Here is a 14,436-nt window from a genome sequence, read left to right as displayed (position 1 = left end):
CCTTTCGCTAGTGTGCTACAGTGCTACAGTGAACATGTTTGGTTAAAGTCCTGTTAGTGGGCAACTGGGCCCTCGGGAGGCACTGGCCAGGCACTCTGCCTCAGGGAACTTTGAACTGTAGCCCCAACACCTTGACTAGGGACTGTGTTTCTGGGCCCAGATCCCCACTGTCTCCATGTTCCCATCCCCAGGGGCAGACTCCTGCATGGCCGGCACTTCACCTACAAGAGTATCACAGGTGACATGGCCATCACATTTGTGTCCACGGGAGTGGAAGGCGCCTTTGCCACTGAGGAACATCCTTACGCAGCTCATGGACCCTGGTTACAAGTGAGAAGCGTCCTTTTATCCTTTTTTTTCCCCCTCGGCTCTTCACCTGCTGCCTACCTTCCCTCCAAAGGCAGCTCCTTATGGCACCCATCCTGGGCTGGGAGCTGCCTCTTAGATTCAGAACCTGAGCTCTGTGTGTGGTTATGGAGAATGGGTGCTGCTGCTGTCTTCACAGCTCCAGGGGCACTTCCTGACCTTCTTCCCATCCTCTGATGCGAGTTTCTCTCCTGGCCATTGGTGCAACCACTGATGACAGTGGAAATCCAGGTGCGAGGAGTAGAAACATCTCCTACCCTGGGAAATCAAGATACAGGACATTGGAGGGTGAACAACGTGTGGATGCCACCCTATATGGACTATATGGTGACTATATGGAAACCTCTCCAGAATGCATAGGAGTGAACTCGGTGGCCACACTAGGCAGGCCACAGTGATCAGAGCTACCCCATGAGCTCCTGATAGAAACTATTGAGCAGAACCTGATGGTGTTCTGTGATTGTGCTCTCCTGATTGGAGCAAGGATCAGAGCTGATGCTGAGTGCAGTGCTTGGGGCTAAGAACCATCAGCCTCTTTCCAGTGCCTACCCTGCCAGGGTTCTAAGGGTCACTGGCCTGATCTGCTATGCTTTTTTTCTTTGCTTTTGGCTGTGTTTTGGAGTAGGAGAAAAGCAATTTACCTCCTTTCACAAGAATATCAAGAAAAGGAAGCAGGGCCAGATGTGTTAATGCACACCTTTAATCCCAGCACTCGGGAGGCAGAGGCAGGGGGATGTCTATGAATTTGAGGCCATCCTGCCCTACAGAGAGAGTTCTAGGACAGCTAGGGCTACAAAGTGAGACCCTATCTAAAAAAAAAAAAAGAAAAAAGAAAGGGATTTGGGGCTGCAAAAAGAGAATCTTACCTCCATTTGAAAGGTAACCAAGCTTTGTTTGTGATGTGTTAGAGAAAGCATGGGGGAATTACAGTAAAAAGGAAGAGAATTACACTGGCTTTGTGGGTGCATTCTGGGGTCTTTATATGGTATGTTTTTGTCTGTGTGTGTCTGCTTGCAGCTGATGCTCTCCTCCCTCACAACAACCTCCTCCCTGCCCCCACCAAAGTCCTAACCCTTAATTAAAACAAACAGCAAACAAAGACTACCAACCACTCTAAGCCCAGAGGTAGGAATGGGAGCTAGTGCTTTAGGGATATTGTGTTCCATAAATTATCTTGCCTTTTTCCACTGTTGTTATTACATTGTTTCATAACAAAATTACTTTGAACCATAAAGTTATAAATACATTTTAAAAGTCCCACTTGGTAACATTAGATTTCTGTCTGTATGGTGTTGGTAGTTACTGTAGCAAAAGCTCCAAAGTATAACATTTGAAATGAGCCCTATACTAGTAGAAACGGCCTCCCATACCTCACATCCCTAGCCATGTCCCAAGCTGCCACCCATCTCTACTGACAACCAGACAGACTAGTATGGAGCTGGGAGATGGGGATCCCCACAGGTGACCCCAGCCATACAGAGTCCACAGATCATCATTCCAGTGGATGATGTCATGCCAGCAGGTCTCAGCAGAAGTGTCCTGGGAGTTCATGAGTGTGTGCGTCTGCAGTTCAAGCACATTTGGAGGGAATTAGGAACTGGAGTCTCCCTAGACTAAAGAAGAGTGTCTGCCCTTTTATTCTGTCATCTCTTGTAGAGCATCTTCCCACCCTGAGGGCTGAGGTGGTCAGCATCTCTGGCTTTCTGCCTGCTTAGGAACCCGGGCCCCCAGAAGATTCAACAGTTATCTGGCACCCCTCAGTCTTCTGGAAGGAAGCTTCCTGCACCCCAAGTTCTTAATCCCCTGGCTACTAGTGTTCCTGCTCTTGGCGACCCCCCCTCCCTGACACATGGCAGCCCCCCAGTGAGTTGGGGCATTGGGCACCTGCTGCTTCCCAGCACTTGGGTCCCCTCCTGTGAGCTGTTGCCCAGGGAACCAGGGAGGGGTGGGAACGAGTTGCTGGCCTCGGCATGTTTCAATCAAGTTGCTGTGCTGGGACTGCTTAATCAAAGGCCTGTTACGGGCTCATTAGTGTGGTCCACCATGGGCCGTCCTCAGGAGAGCTCTGGGAAGGCTGGCTCGGGTCCCACCCTCCAAGCACGCACCCTTGATCACCGAGAGGTTTCTCAGGCTCTTTGCAAGGAGCCCTGGAAAACTCTCCATCTGACCTGCCCCAGCCAGCCGGGTTCTCAGCAGTGAAGCCAACACCCACATCAGCTTCCTCCCTGCCTGAGAGCAGTCAGCATTTTCTGCATCTGTCTGCTAGCCTGACTTTCCCTTTAGGGTCTTGCCTCTGTGGTCATAGACAGCTCCCCAGCTTGTGGGAACTGGGCTTGTCATGACTTGTGGGCTTCTAGGTTGCCTTGCAAGGACCAGCTGTCTCCCTAGGAGTCTGTAGGACCTGAGGTTCCATTCAGTCACAGATCAAGCCCCACTGTGCCAAGAAGAGGCCCAGGCCTGTTCGGAGAGAGAACTCAACACCCACAGACCTGCCCCTGCTCCCTACAGGCCTCTGCCACTCACTCACAGGGTCTGCGGTGTCTCTTTGAGCCTTGTGTGCCCTTGTGTGTTCAGGCCTACTGATGGCAGAGGAGCAGGGGTGACTGAAAGTAGTAGGCATAGGACAGAGAGACCTAAGTTGCTGCTTGACCTGTCCCTGTGGGTCACAGCTGAAGTGGGAGGGGCAGGGAAACTGTCTTGCATCAGCCTTCAGCAGCCTTTAGAGTGCTCACTCCCAGCCTTGGCATCTTGTTCTGGCTGCCAGCCCAGACCTGCTATCTCTGAGGGAAGGGAAGACATTTATTTATTCTCCCTGTGCTGAGGAAGGACGACTGAGAGAAAAAGGGAAAGCCAGAGTGCCAGAGTCCTTTTCCGCCCTAGTGGGATGGCCTCAGACAGGCTTCTGTACCCACCCCATCCCAAGCTGCCACCTGCTCCCCCACTTTCTACCACCTCAGAGAGACCCAGGCCTGGGGAAGTCAGGACCCAAGACCTGAAGAAGAGGCGGGCAAGTGTAGTTGGAAACACACATCAGGAATTGCTGCAGGGGCAGGAATTGGCTTGAGCCTATACTCTTTCCAGAGAAGAGACCTGGCTGCATCCATCCTGCCTTGTGTCACCCTTAAGATCAGAGAACCTGAAAGCCAAGTCCAGAGCTTCATGAGAAGTCTCCAGACCCTGAAGCAGGCCTGCTCACGGGGGACTGTGGCATGCTTCTCCCTTGGCCTGTTGTCCTGAACTGTCAATCTTCTGAGCAGAGCCCTGCCCAGCACTGAGTCTGTTCAGTCATCCGTTCCTAGGCAGGGCAGTCTGAAGGAGGGAAGCTTCAGTCCCAGAGGTCACAGAGAGGGCAGATCACCAAACACGAGATTATTTTTTTTAGGCCCCGCAATGCTTTCTCAGCTGTGTGGTGTCTGACAACTCACCCAGGTGGCGCCCTTAGTCCCAGCCACTCCCCACCGGCCCAATGGGAGATCTCTGGCTTGGGAGAAGACACCTCACAGCTGTTCCCAGTGGGGTCTGATTGGGAAACCACTGCTAAACTCTACCCAACCCAGAAACAGGCTCCCATACTCCTTCAGCCAAGGTCCTGTGTTCTCCTGTTCCCATGCACCCTTTTGGATTCTTTATAGCGGGCAGCCTGGGAGTCCCCAGCTCCTGGCACCCCCTCTCTGATGCCTACCATTTCTCCTGCTGGTGGGCCTGGCTATACCTGCCTCCTTTGGAGACTTTGGCTTGGGCTGTCTCCAGACCTCATTGTCGAGTCCTGGGCCTATTAAGGTTTAGAGGAACAGTAATTCCCTGCTGTGTCAACAGCTGGAGTCCAAGCCTGCTTCTGGCCACCAAAGCCAACTTCTCACCGCCCACCCAGAGCAGGAAATGAGTGGGTGCCCCCCTCCGAAGCACACGCCTCTGCCCCTCCCAGCACGGGAGTGTCCACAGGCTATTAGCTGGCCTTTGTCTGCCTGAGATGGGGGAAAGGGGAACAGCAGACCCGAGCCCTTGTGAGTCCCCACTTCACTGCCATCGAGGGCACCAGAGGTGCTCCTGTCCCTACTAACTGCCATCGAGGGTGCCAGAGCTGCTCTTTGGCAGGCCGGTCTCTAAAGAGCACATTTCCTTCCTGGAGAAAAGGAAAGGGAGGGAAAGAAAGCCAAACTTGCTGGGAAGCAGAACAACGTGTCAACACAAGGAGCAAACAAGGCCCAAGACAAAGTGTGGATTGTCATCGTACCGAAGGGAAGGAATGGCATTGTTAGCCGCTCAGACATCCGTTGACCACAGACCTTGGAATGAGTGTCAGATTTGTAGCCTTCTAACCCCTGCCTGCAGCGCAGCTGGGCCTGCCCAGGGCAGGCACTGACAAAAGATTGTTTTTCAGGTTCCTTTCTGGAACTTGCTGGAACCTGGAGAATTGAGAGGTTGTTGACAGTCCTTTCTCACCACCACCAAGCCAGGCTGTCTGACTGTACCTCTCATGGCCTATGACGTGTGCCCACTGGAGTGATCTACCAGCCGAGCCTAGATTCTAATCCCTCAGTCGGTCAAATAGTGGTGGAGCTGCAGCACTGTTAATTTACCCTGTGCTCACTCCTCCTCTGGGCCTCTTTCCTTGTACTTCCTCCCAGTGTGATCTCTTGGAGTGTTGTGAAAATGCTGGTGCTTTTGCATCCCCTTGGTGTTCTAGGGAGTGCGTAGCCCAGCAGCGCCACATTCTCCAGAGCCCTTCAGGGGAATGTGTCACTCAGATTGGTCCAGGGGCCTTTCCTCTATCATTAGAGCATCCCCTCCTCCAAGGACTATTTGTACACACTCCTCAGTGTTTGTCCCAGTTCTTCGTGCATGGATGACAGAGTGCAGTGATCGCTGTAATGATTTGTCATTATTTCTGCCGCTCTTTTCTGGGCTGCAGGAACTGTTGAAATGTGTGGACTCAGAGTGAGGCGCCCCGTGCTCAGGAGGTGTCGATTGCCTTGGGTGGGTTACGAGGCAGGAGAGTCTCTGTGAGTTTGAGACTAGTCTGGCTTGCACAGGGAGTTCCAGGACAGCTGGGTCTAAATAGAGAGACCCTGTCTCAAAACATTAAAAAAAAAAAAAAAAAAAAAAAGGACGGCTCAGTGGTCCATAGCATGCTTTCCTTTCTAATTAGCCCACACGCTCTGTTATTTGTTGTTAGCAGTGGTGTGTTTGTGATGCTCGGTGTCCAGCCCTGTTGAAATGAGAATACACATACTCCTGGCTGGGCTTGAGGGTGCTGTTCTTCAGGCCATTGGTAGAAGCGACCATTACCTCCCTACCCCATCAGAAGTTGGCCCTGAGTATACATACCTTTAGAGTCGATGCACCTTCCCCAAACAGGAAAAGAGCATGCTCCATCACCCAGGCAGGCACTGCTCTAAAGCCAAGAAGACTGTCTTCTCCCCAGGAGCCAGTCATCTGCACACTGGGAACTAGAGGCATGGCCTGTGCAAGCCATCACAGGATCAGTGAGGAGATGCAGGGCAGCACTTAGTACAGAGCCTGCACACAAGGCAGGTACTGCCCCTGTGATTGGCCATTTCCACTGTCCTGTATTACTGTGGCAGAGGCTGGTCACTCCAGGGAGACGGTGAGCCTCAGGAGCTCCAAGCCCTAGCCCTGCACAGGCTTTTCCCACAGTGGCATCACAACAGTGAGTCTGTTCCCAGGGAGAGCTCCCAGGAGCTGCTCCATCATAGCTGCCTATCTCCAGTATCCTGTTGATAAGATCTGTTAACATTCTCAGCTCCAGCTCTGAAATCTGCAGAGAACAGGGCCTGTTTGTTCAGTCCAAGCTTCTAAGGTTTTACTCCCAAAGGAAATTAAATCAGGTGCCTGGAGCTATGACAGTCTGTCGTGTTTCTTTGCCGAGAATGTCACCCTTAATATCATGTGGATCTCATGTATAATTTTTCCCCCTTTAATTCTTTTAAAACAAGGTGCTTTCTAGCAGAAACCAGCAAATCATCAAAAGTGAAAATGGACAGCTAGGATTTGTCCCCATTTGGGGGTCTTGTCATCCCCTCCCCCAACAGAGTACAAAATTAAGTCCACACACACAGATGGTGCCACACTCTGCTGAAAGCCTCCATAACTCAGCAGTGCAGACCTTTGACAGAGGCACTGGTTTAGGACTGGACTGTTGGTGGCCTCACCTTCCTGTTGTTGAAAAACACCCTTGGGAGTCTCCTTGGGTGGCCACCGTCCTTGGAAGCCCTCCCCCACCCCATTTTACCCTAGTTCCAGACCTGGTTACCATTCTGGAGAAAGACCCTCCCTGTGAATTATTTATGGGTTAGAAATAAACCCAACCCGGCCAGGACTGGAGTCATTGTGATATGACTGGGTTTGAGCTATGCTTGTGCTTGTGCTAGCGTTTCAGAGATGGCAACAAGCCCCGGAAATGCCGAAAATATGAATGTGACTTTATATTACTCAAGCAGACTGGTGATAACCAGTGGAGAAACTCGGCTGGGGGGAGGGGACCCATGGGGTAAGAGGAGGAGGGCTCAGACTCCAGGAAGGAAGGCCAGGTGTGACTGGATGTGGCCAAGGACCAGAAAGTGCCAGACAGGCTGGAAAGAGCCAGCCAACCCCCTCTGGGGAGCTTGGAGGAGGGAAGGAATGAATGCTTTGGATGGACACTCCCCTGGATACTATTTGCTCGTTTCCTCTCTCTCTCTCTCTCTCTCTCTCTCTCTCTCTCTCTCTCTGTGTCCTCTCTCTTCTCTGTCCCTCCGTGTCTCTCCCTCATTATTCTCAGTCAGAGCTGTTTGCCCCTGTTTTGGGAAGCGGGTCTGTTCCTCTAAGAGCTGCTGGTTGGGTGGGAAACAGGCTTGCTTGTCCAAGAGGAATGAATGTGTGAGTCAGTGTCCTCCATCTAAGAATCTAAACAGCAAGTTCCAGGCCAAGACATGCATGACATATGGTCTTACTTTGACCCACAGGGCAGGTGCCTCAGTTTCCCCATCTGGAAGGAGACTGAATGAGATCAGGTGTGAACAATCAGCATAGTGTCTAGTAGGTTAGAGCTTTTCTTTCTCACTTGCCACCACCACGCCATTAGCTTCCTTGTCACTTCACCTCATGTCACAAAACAGAAACCCCTGCCCTTACAAACTGATCAAGTCCCAAGGGAAACTTCATGGGTATTTTCCCAACCTTCTGAAAGGGAGGGTTTCTCTGAAAGGAGCCTTTCAGTTGGCTTTGCATCCTTTTACTCTTCTTCCTCTGTGCACTGCACAGCGTCCGCCAGAGAAGTGGAGAGCTCCTATAGAGTAGGGTAGGGAGGATGGAGTAGAAAGGTCCAGGTCTGCAAGGAGAGCATGGATGAGCTCAGCCTGGACCAGCAGATCTGTCTGAGAGAGCCATCAGTTGAGAAGGTTTGACGGAGCTCTGAGTTGCTGTGGATGTTCCCATTAGCTGAGAAAACTTGCGTAGGACATAGTGGTTATTCCTGCAAAGAGTGGTGCTAGATGGTCTTGGTCATCAAACCTTGTGGTACCAGGCATCAGAAAAAGCAGTAGAGTGGGGAAGATGGAGACACTCAGAGAGGAGGTGTCTCAGAAGTCAACATAGCTGCTGACTGGGGCCGCAGGGACATCCTGAGACGTGACCCTGTGGCTGGAAAGGGAAATTCTAAGTCCCAGCCCCCTCTGTGAAGGGGCAGGCAGCTTATTCTGCAGCTCAGATTTTTTTTTCTTTGTTTTTACCTGCTATCCCCATCCCCCAGTGGTAGGGATTGAACCCAGGCTTATGCTCCAATACTAGGGTGCATCTGAATCCCAGACAGGGCTTGTATTCCCAAGTCAAACAGATTCCTTTTGTCCTACATGGTTGGGAGAAGTGGGTGGGAACTCTTGAAGCCTGATCAGGCAAGGACCTTGGCAGTGGCTCTCCTATGGCCTTGGGCTTTCTTGTCCCGCTCCTTTGCCCTGCAACATCCAGAAAACCAACCACACAGCCCAAAGAAGTGGGTGTCTGCTGCCTTCCAGTTCCCTTCTCTCCTGCCACACCCCACCTCGCCGCCCTTCTCTAGACTATGGCACAAGCAGGTGGGGGTGGGGGGAAGGCATTGAGAGCGCGCAATTTTTTTTTTCCAGAGGCCTGAAGTACTTCCCTCTGTCCCTAGCACCAATCAGTGGGCCATCCCTCCTCCATAGCGAATAGAAACTTCCCGAACTTGGCAGTTGGCAAAAGGGCTGTATATAGTTTTTTGGGTTTTTTGTTTTTGTTTTTTCAAATAAAAACCTGCCTTTTGCTTTCTTTCCCAGATTCTGTTGACGGAAGAATTTGTAGAGAAAATGTTGGAGGACTTGGAAGATCTGACTTCTCCGGAGGAAGTAAGCCTGTTTGGTTTCTCACTCAGAGAGGGGTCCTGGGCTTGAGAACATGGACCTGTGTGCGTGTGTGTGCACCTGTGTGCGCGCGCGTGTGCACATGCTCACACTTCAATGGGCTGTTTTCTGAAGTACAGGGATAATGTAGAGAGGACTCTGAGAATGTTCAATGACTTTATTTTTCTTCCGTTTCCATGAACCACCTCTGCCCCACCCCCACCCTTGTGAGGACACCCAGCAAACTGTCTGAATTGCCAGCTCTTGAGAACCTCATTGAAGAAGCAGCCAGGGCCTTCAGGCTAGAGTTCTCCCCAGCCCCTGCTGTTCCCTGGCAGGTTCTGAACAGAAAGCCCATGTCTGCTGCCAGAGAACATTCCACTGGGGAGTTCTAGTGGGCAGAAGGGGACTCCTGCTCTTGCCTTGGGCCACCCAAGAGCCACACTCCCTTCCTTCTCCAGCTATAGCTTGCCTCTCTCAGCCTCTTCTTGGCTAGCTCAAAGCCTGAGGAACTGGCAGGCCAGGTGGGTTATGCCTCCCTTGGCTTCTTCTCTGGGGTACAGGAATGGAGTCCATAATCCCTTCTGTTTTTCTTCCTTGTTCCTGGCCTCCTCATTTGCAGGGACTTACCTCATCCTGGAAAGTCCCTTCTCCTCCTGCTGCCTCCTACTAAGCAGCACCCAGGCAGCAGACAGGCAAGCCTTGCTGGCCCTAGTGCTCCATGGGGTAGTGAAACATTAGCAAGCTTCCCAGGCCCCTGGAGGACCTTCTTGCCCTCCCCGAGCTGCCTGTGGCAGAGCCTGACCCTTCCCTCCCTTTGTCCTAATGTGCTAGCTCCCTTACTTCCCAGAGGCCAGGCAGGAGCACCCAGGGGTCGGCTTTCCCAGAAACTCACGATAAATAGAAACTCCTCAGAGTTGGTCACCCCAATAGAGCCATGTCTTCCCTGTCCCCACTCCAGGGATCCAGCTTGATCGATTAATTCATTTATGTATTCCAAGGTTATCTAGCACCCAATCCATGCCAGCCAGTCACCCCTACAAGTTGCTGCCTCAGAGGCCTCGGTCCCCCGTTCAGTCAGGCCAAAGCCCAAAAGAGCTTCCGGAGGTCTTGTCGCACTGCAATGGCATTATGCCAAGCTGCTGCTCTGAGCTTGGGTGCTGAGTGGGCGGGAGGGGACAGTCCAGGCAAGAGAGACAGGAGCCAAGGGGAGCTTCAGAAAGTAGGTCACTAAAAATGACTTCCCTTTCTGCTCTTCTATCCAGAGGCTATCCCCACACCCTGCCCAGTCTCCATTCTGTCCTGGGTCTTCAGTCCCCCATGAGAGGGAGGGCAGAGGGAGCCGACCAGGAAGAGTTAGTTTGTCCACCCCCAGCCCCGCTCCAGGCAAGCTGGGTCATGATTCTGCCCTCCTCTTGCTGGCCCTGACGTGCAGCCCAGCCCAGCCCCAAGACAGTGGGGGCTCCGAGAGCTCCTGTGCTAACCCCAAGTCAGAGAGAATTTATTGAGCACCAGCTGTGTGCTAAGCTACATGAAAGTTTTAGAACCCAGAGGAATAAGAAGTCAGCTCCTCCCTTTTCACAAACAGAAGGCCCAGGTACGTGAGAGAAATGAAACAGTCAGGCTGCCATTGATTTCGGATGTGGAAGACCTTGGCTCTCATCTGGGATCACTCTGAGCATCGAACTCTGGGAAGCAGGGTGAAGAGGCAGTAGGTAGTGAAGGATTTCTCCTTCTGAGAAAGTACTTCCTAGGACTTGCTATATCCCAGCAGGGTCACGTGGGGGTGGGAGGGGGGGCTGAGTTACAGCCTCCTTCTCTGTTGACCCTTTGACCCAGCTCTGGAGGACAGGTTCTAGATTCCTTCCCACAATAGCCTCAGAAAGAGAGCCCAGGACAATGAGAGTCTACTCCCTGCTGGGTCCCCTATCCTCCAGCCCCAGGGCCTCAGGGAGCAGATTCCTCACATGCTTGTGGCTGGAGGCAGAACCTAGGAAAAGAGCCCAGGGAGGTCTACACAGTCAAAGAACTAGGAAGACACACCCTCTCCAGTCTGTAGCGCCCTGGCTGTGTGGGAGGACAGGAGCACCTGGACCAGCCACATGCACTCGTGTTCCTATATACACACACACACACACACAACACACGCATGCACACATGCATGCACACCCTGAGCTAGCATTTGAGAGATCTTCAATAGCCTGTCTTGTCCCCAGCATCCTAGGGACAGGTCTGGGCCAGTTTTCTGCCTCTCTCTAGGTACTGTCTTAGAAGGGAATGGAGTTTGCTAACCAGAACATTTGGGCTCTGTGCTTGCCCCCTCTGCAGTTTAAACTTCCAAAAGAGTACAGCTGGCCTGAAAAGAAGCTCAAAGTCTCCATCCTCCCCGACGTGGTGTTCGACAGCCCGCTGCACTAGCCTGGGCTAGGCCCCACGGGGGCCAACCCAGTGACTTCAGTGTGACCGCAGTGTAAAGGAGACTCCCGTGAATAAAAGGACAAGGGTGAGGATGACTGCCAAGTGCTGCACCCACCACAGGCCCCACCTCACCTCCAGGTCAGGGGCCTCACTCCCAGCTGCCAAGCCCATGTGACCAGACCCCTGTCCTGCATGCCAGTGAGTGAGGCTGCAGCTGTAGAGGTCCCCACCCACCTGCTGCTGCCACAGGTTTGACTGATGTGCTGCGGGGAAGGACATCCTTGTCACACAGCCAGGTGTGCAGAGCACACATGTGGACGCACTGCCCAGTTCTACCCCAGCGAGCCTTCGCGGTCAGGCTGCTCCAGCCTGTGGAACGATTGCTCCTTCAAGATTGTTTTTGCCTTCCTTAGTCTGTTGTGGAAACCGGATGGTATTTTTATTGCTCAGCAGAGATGGCCCAGAAGCCATGTACATAGAGGTTTTTAAACAGGACTTCATTCCTAGATGAACTTCATCATTCTCTTAGACAGGGGTCTGGGGGCTCTGCCTCCCCCACACCATCTGCCCAAGAAGGTGCCTGGTGCTGCCTGTCAGCTCTGAGCCCTGGAGGAACCTGGGATAGGGAACAGCTGACACAGTCTCTGCACAGCCCCGCCTGGGGCCAGATATGCCATGGCCTAGAAGGGGTGCCACTGCCTTCCAAATGAACTAGGCTTCTACAAGGCTGTGGGGACTTTAGGGACTCAAGGACATGGAGTGATGGTCCTAGCTATGTCTTCCAGTCCTTTTGTACCCAGCCAGGCCCGCCAAGGAGAGGGTAGAGCCCATTGCCCCTCGTCCTACTCCTCAGGACCTCCAGCTCTTTGAGTCCCCTGTCACCTGCATTCCCAGCCCCCTGGGCTGTGGGACTCTAGCTTATTAAAAACTGAAGAATCAGCCTCTCAAGGTCCCTTTGCTGTCATTTTGCTGGCTGCTCTCTGTGGCCCCATCCTTCCCACATCCCTTCCTTACTTCTCATCTCATTGTTGCCTTTTCCTATAGCCTGGCCCCTTGTATGGGGATCATTCTCTCACCCCAGAACTGTAGATCTCTACACCTCCCAAGAGCCAGCCTGTCTCTGGCCACGTTGAAACAGGGTTTCTCTGTGTAACAGCCCCTGTCTGTGCTGGAACTCACTCTGTAGACCAGGCTGGCCACTCAGCTTCTTCATTCTTTAAGTTCTGATCTCTCCAAAGGAAAGACATTTTTTTTCTGTCAGGGATCTTGCAAGAGTTCTACCACTCTGCTTCCACCACCTCTAATGGGTACCGCCAGGGTACCCCAGGAGGCCCAGAGGTCAGCAGCCAAAGAGTTGCTCCCAGGGGCTGGAGGGAGCAGGAATTACCCTTTCAAGGAAGGCCCCTTCTACATAGCCCAAATCTAAGCAGCTCCAAGGCCAGCACTTGGGGGCAGACCCATCTGGAGCCACTGAGAGACTGGCTTCAGGCCCCCACCAGCTAGGATTCAAGCCTCTCTGGAGTAGACACCATGCTGCCCTGGGACTTTTCCTTTTCTAATTTTTTTGGTTTTTCGAGACAGGGTTTCTCTGTAGCTTTTGGAGCCTGTCCTGGAACTGAACTAGCTCTTGTAGACCAGGCTGGCCCCGAACTCACAGAGATCCTCCTGCCTCTGCCTCCCGAGTGCTGGGATTAAAGGTGTGCTCCACCACCGCCCAGTGGGACTTTTCCACAAGGACACTTCCAACCTTAACTTTTTAAAGCTCTTGTCTTCTGAAAGTTTATGGGCCAAGAGATGCTCTCAGTTTGCCTCTATCCCTTGCTGTCTTACCCAGTGTGGTAAAGGTTCCCTTCCCCCATTCTCCCGGAGACCTACCTAAGGACCCACTGCTGCATTCTGCCCTCCCTTAGCCTGGCTTGGGGGCGAGAATGCAAGCTATGTGAGACTCCTGGTCAACTGCTTGCCCTAGGCCTGCAAGGTCTTTGCCACCACCTGCTTGGTGGCCCCATTCTTAAGGAACAGGGAATGGTAGGTAAGCTCCAAATGAGATGTCTCCAGGGCCTGAGGTCTCTCCTGCCCCCATCCTGTCAGGAACCTCAGGAATGTCTACAATCCTGCTGGGGCCAGGTCTCCCTCGCTAAGCTCCCTTAGTTTAGCGCAGCAGGCTCTCAGCCTGGGGTGACCAGGCCTCCTTTCCCTTGGGCTCCAGTTTCTTCCAGAGGGATCTCAGGGAACAGGTTTGCCATTAGGCTGCTGCTTGGGAAGGAGAGACCCTAACACGGATGGAGCAAGACTCATCATGATGGGGGCCCTTTCCTTCCCTCTCTATAGCCTAATGGGGCTGTTAACCCATCCTGAAGAGGGGTTCGGGAATCTGTCCCATCATGTCCTCCCTCTTCTGCAGACTTCCTCCAGGCTGTCCCCATCCTTTGACCTTCTAGGTCCTCAGGACCAGAGCTTCTGAAAGGAAGGACCTTTGCCCTCCTATTAATTAACTAATACTTCCCCAGGCCCGTGTAGGCCACCGAGGGTGGCGATGCCGGCTGCCATGCTGGGGAACAATGTTTTCCTCTTGCAAGTGTGACAGCTGCAACAGGGCTTGTGGAGGCCTTGGGGAGCCTTTAAGGACCAGGACATCTGCAGTCCAGACCCTGGGTCCTGGGACTGAGTTTTGAGATTGAGTCCAGAGCAGGGAGAGAGCCTGAAGTTTGTGCCCCTATGGGGCGGACCAGCCCATTACTCCCTGAACTGTATTTTTTTAACTTGGTCTTCCCTCTCTGGCTTCCATGATCTCGGTGCCAGGTGAGGTGTCTGGGTCCCTGTTACAAGTCAGGAGCCCTGTAAGGAGACCCCTTCTTTTGTACAAAGATCCTAAATGTTGCAATGAGCAGACTTTTGTACATTTTTATATTAGTTTTTAATGTCAGAGGCGACTCGGCTCCTGGGGCTACAGCTGGCTCAGGACTTTTGTAAGAATTTTTGAGTGACTCACTTAGATTTTGTTCCCACTTATCCCTCTTCCTCTGTGTAATCTAAGTGCATTAAACATATCTGCAGAAGCATCTGGTCTGTGTGTGTGCTTCTTTCTGACATGCTAGGGTGTGTGTGTGTGTGTGAGAGAGAGAGAGAGAGGAGAGAGGGGTGTGACACCAGGGTTTGAACTCATGGTCTTGCTGCGTGCCAGGCAAATGCTCTACCCTGAGTTGTGTCCCTAGGCCTTATTTGCTTCTTTCTTGATGCCTGAAGTAAAGGAGCCAGAAGACTGGCACCCTGGCACCACTGAGAAGTGGAATGAGCC

The 14,436-nt window shown here is 52.6% G+C and overlaps 1 protein-coding gene across 2 annotated transcripts in view; it reads left to right on the top strand.

Annotated features, from left to right (window-relative positions):
- Positions 1 to 14,200, top strand: part of Sufu (SUFU negative regulator of hedgehog signaling) — a 97,345-nt gene extending 83,145 nt beyond the window's left edge. For both annotated transcript variants that reach the window (XM_050146419.1, XM_050146410.1), the window contains exons 10-12: positions 192 to 330; positions 8,658 to 8,726; positions 11,049 to 14,200. In XM_050146419.1, coding sequence (XP_050002376.1) covers positions 192 to 330; positions 8,658 to 8,726; positions 11,049 to 11,138 — 298 coding nt within the window. In that variant the 3' untranslated portion in view covers positions 11,139 to 14,200. The remainder of the gene's footprint in view (positions 1 to 191; positions 331 to 8,657; positions 8,727 to 11,048) is intronic.
- The last annotated feature ends 236 nt before the right edge of the window (positions 14,201 to 14,436 follow it).

Source organism: Alexandromys fortis, unplaced genomic scaffold (assembly GCF_014885135.2).
Source record: "Alexandromys fortis isolate MF-2015 unplaced genomic scaffold, M_Fortis_MF-2015_v1.1 scaffold_16, whole genome shotgun sequence".
Classification (NCBI taxonomy): Eukaryota; Metazoa; Chordata; class Mammalia; order Rodentia; family Cricetidae; genus Alexandromys; species Alexandromys fortis.
Note: the sequence above shows the minus strand (reverse complement) of the source record. Positions and strands in the feature narration are given on the sequence as shown.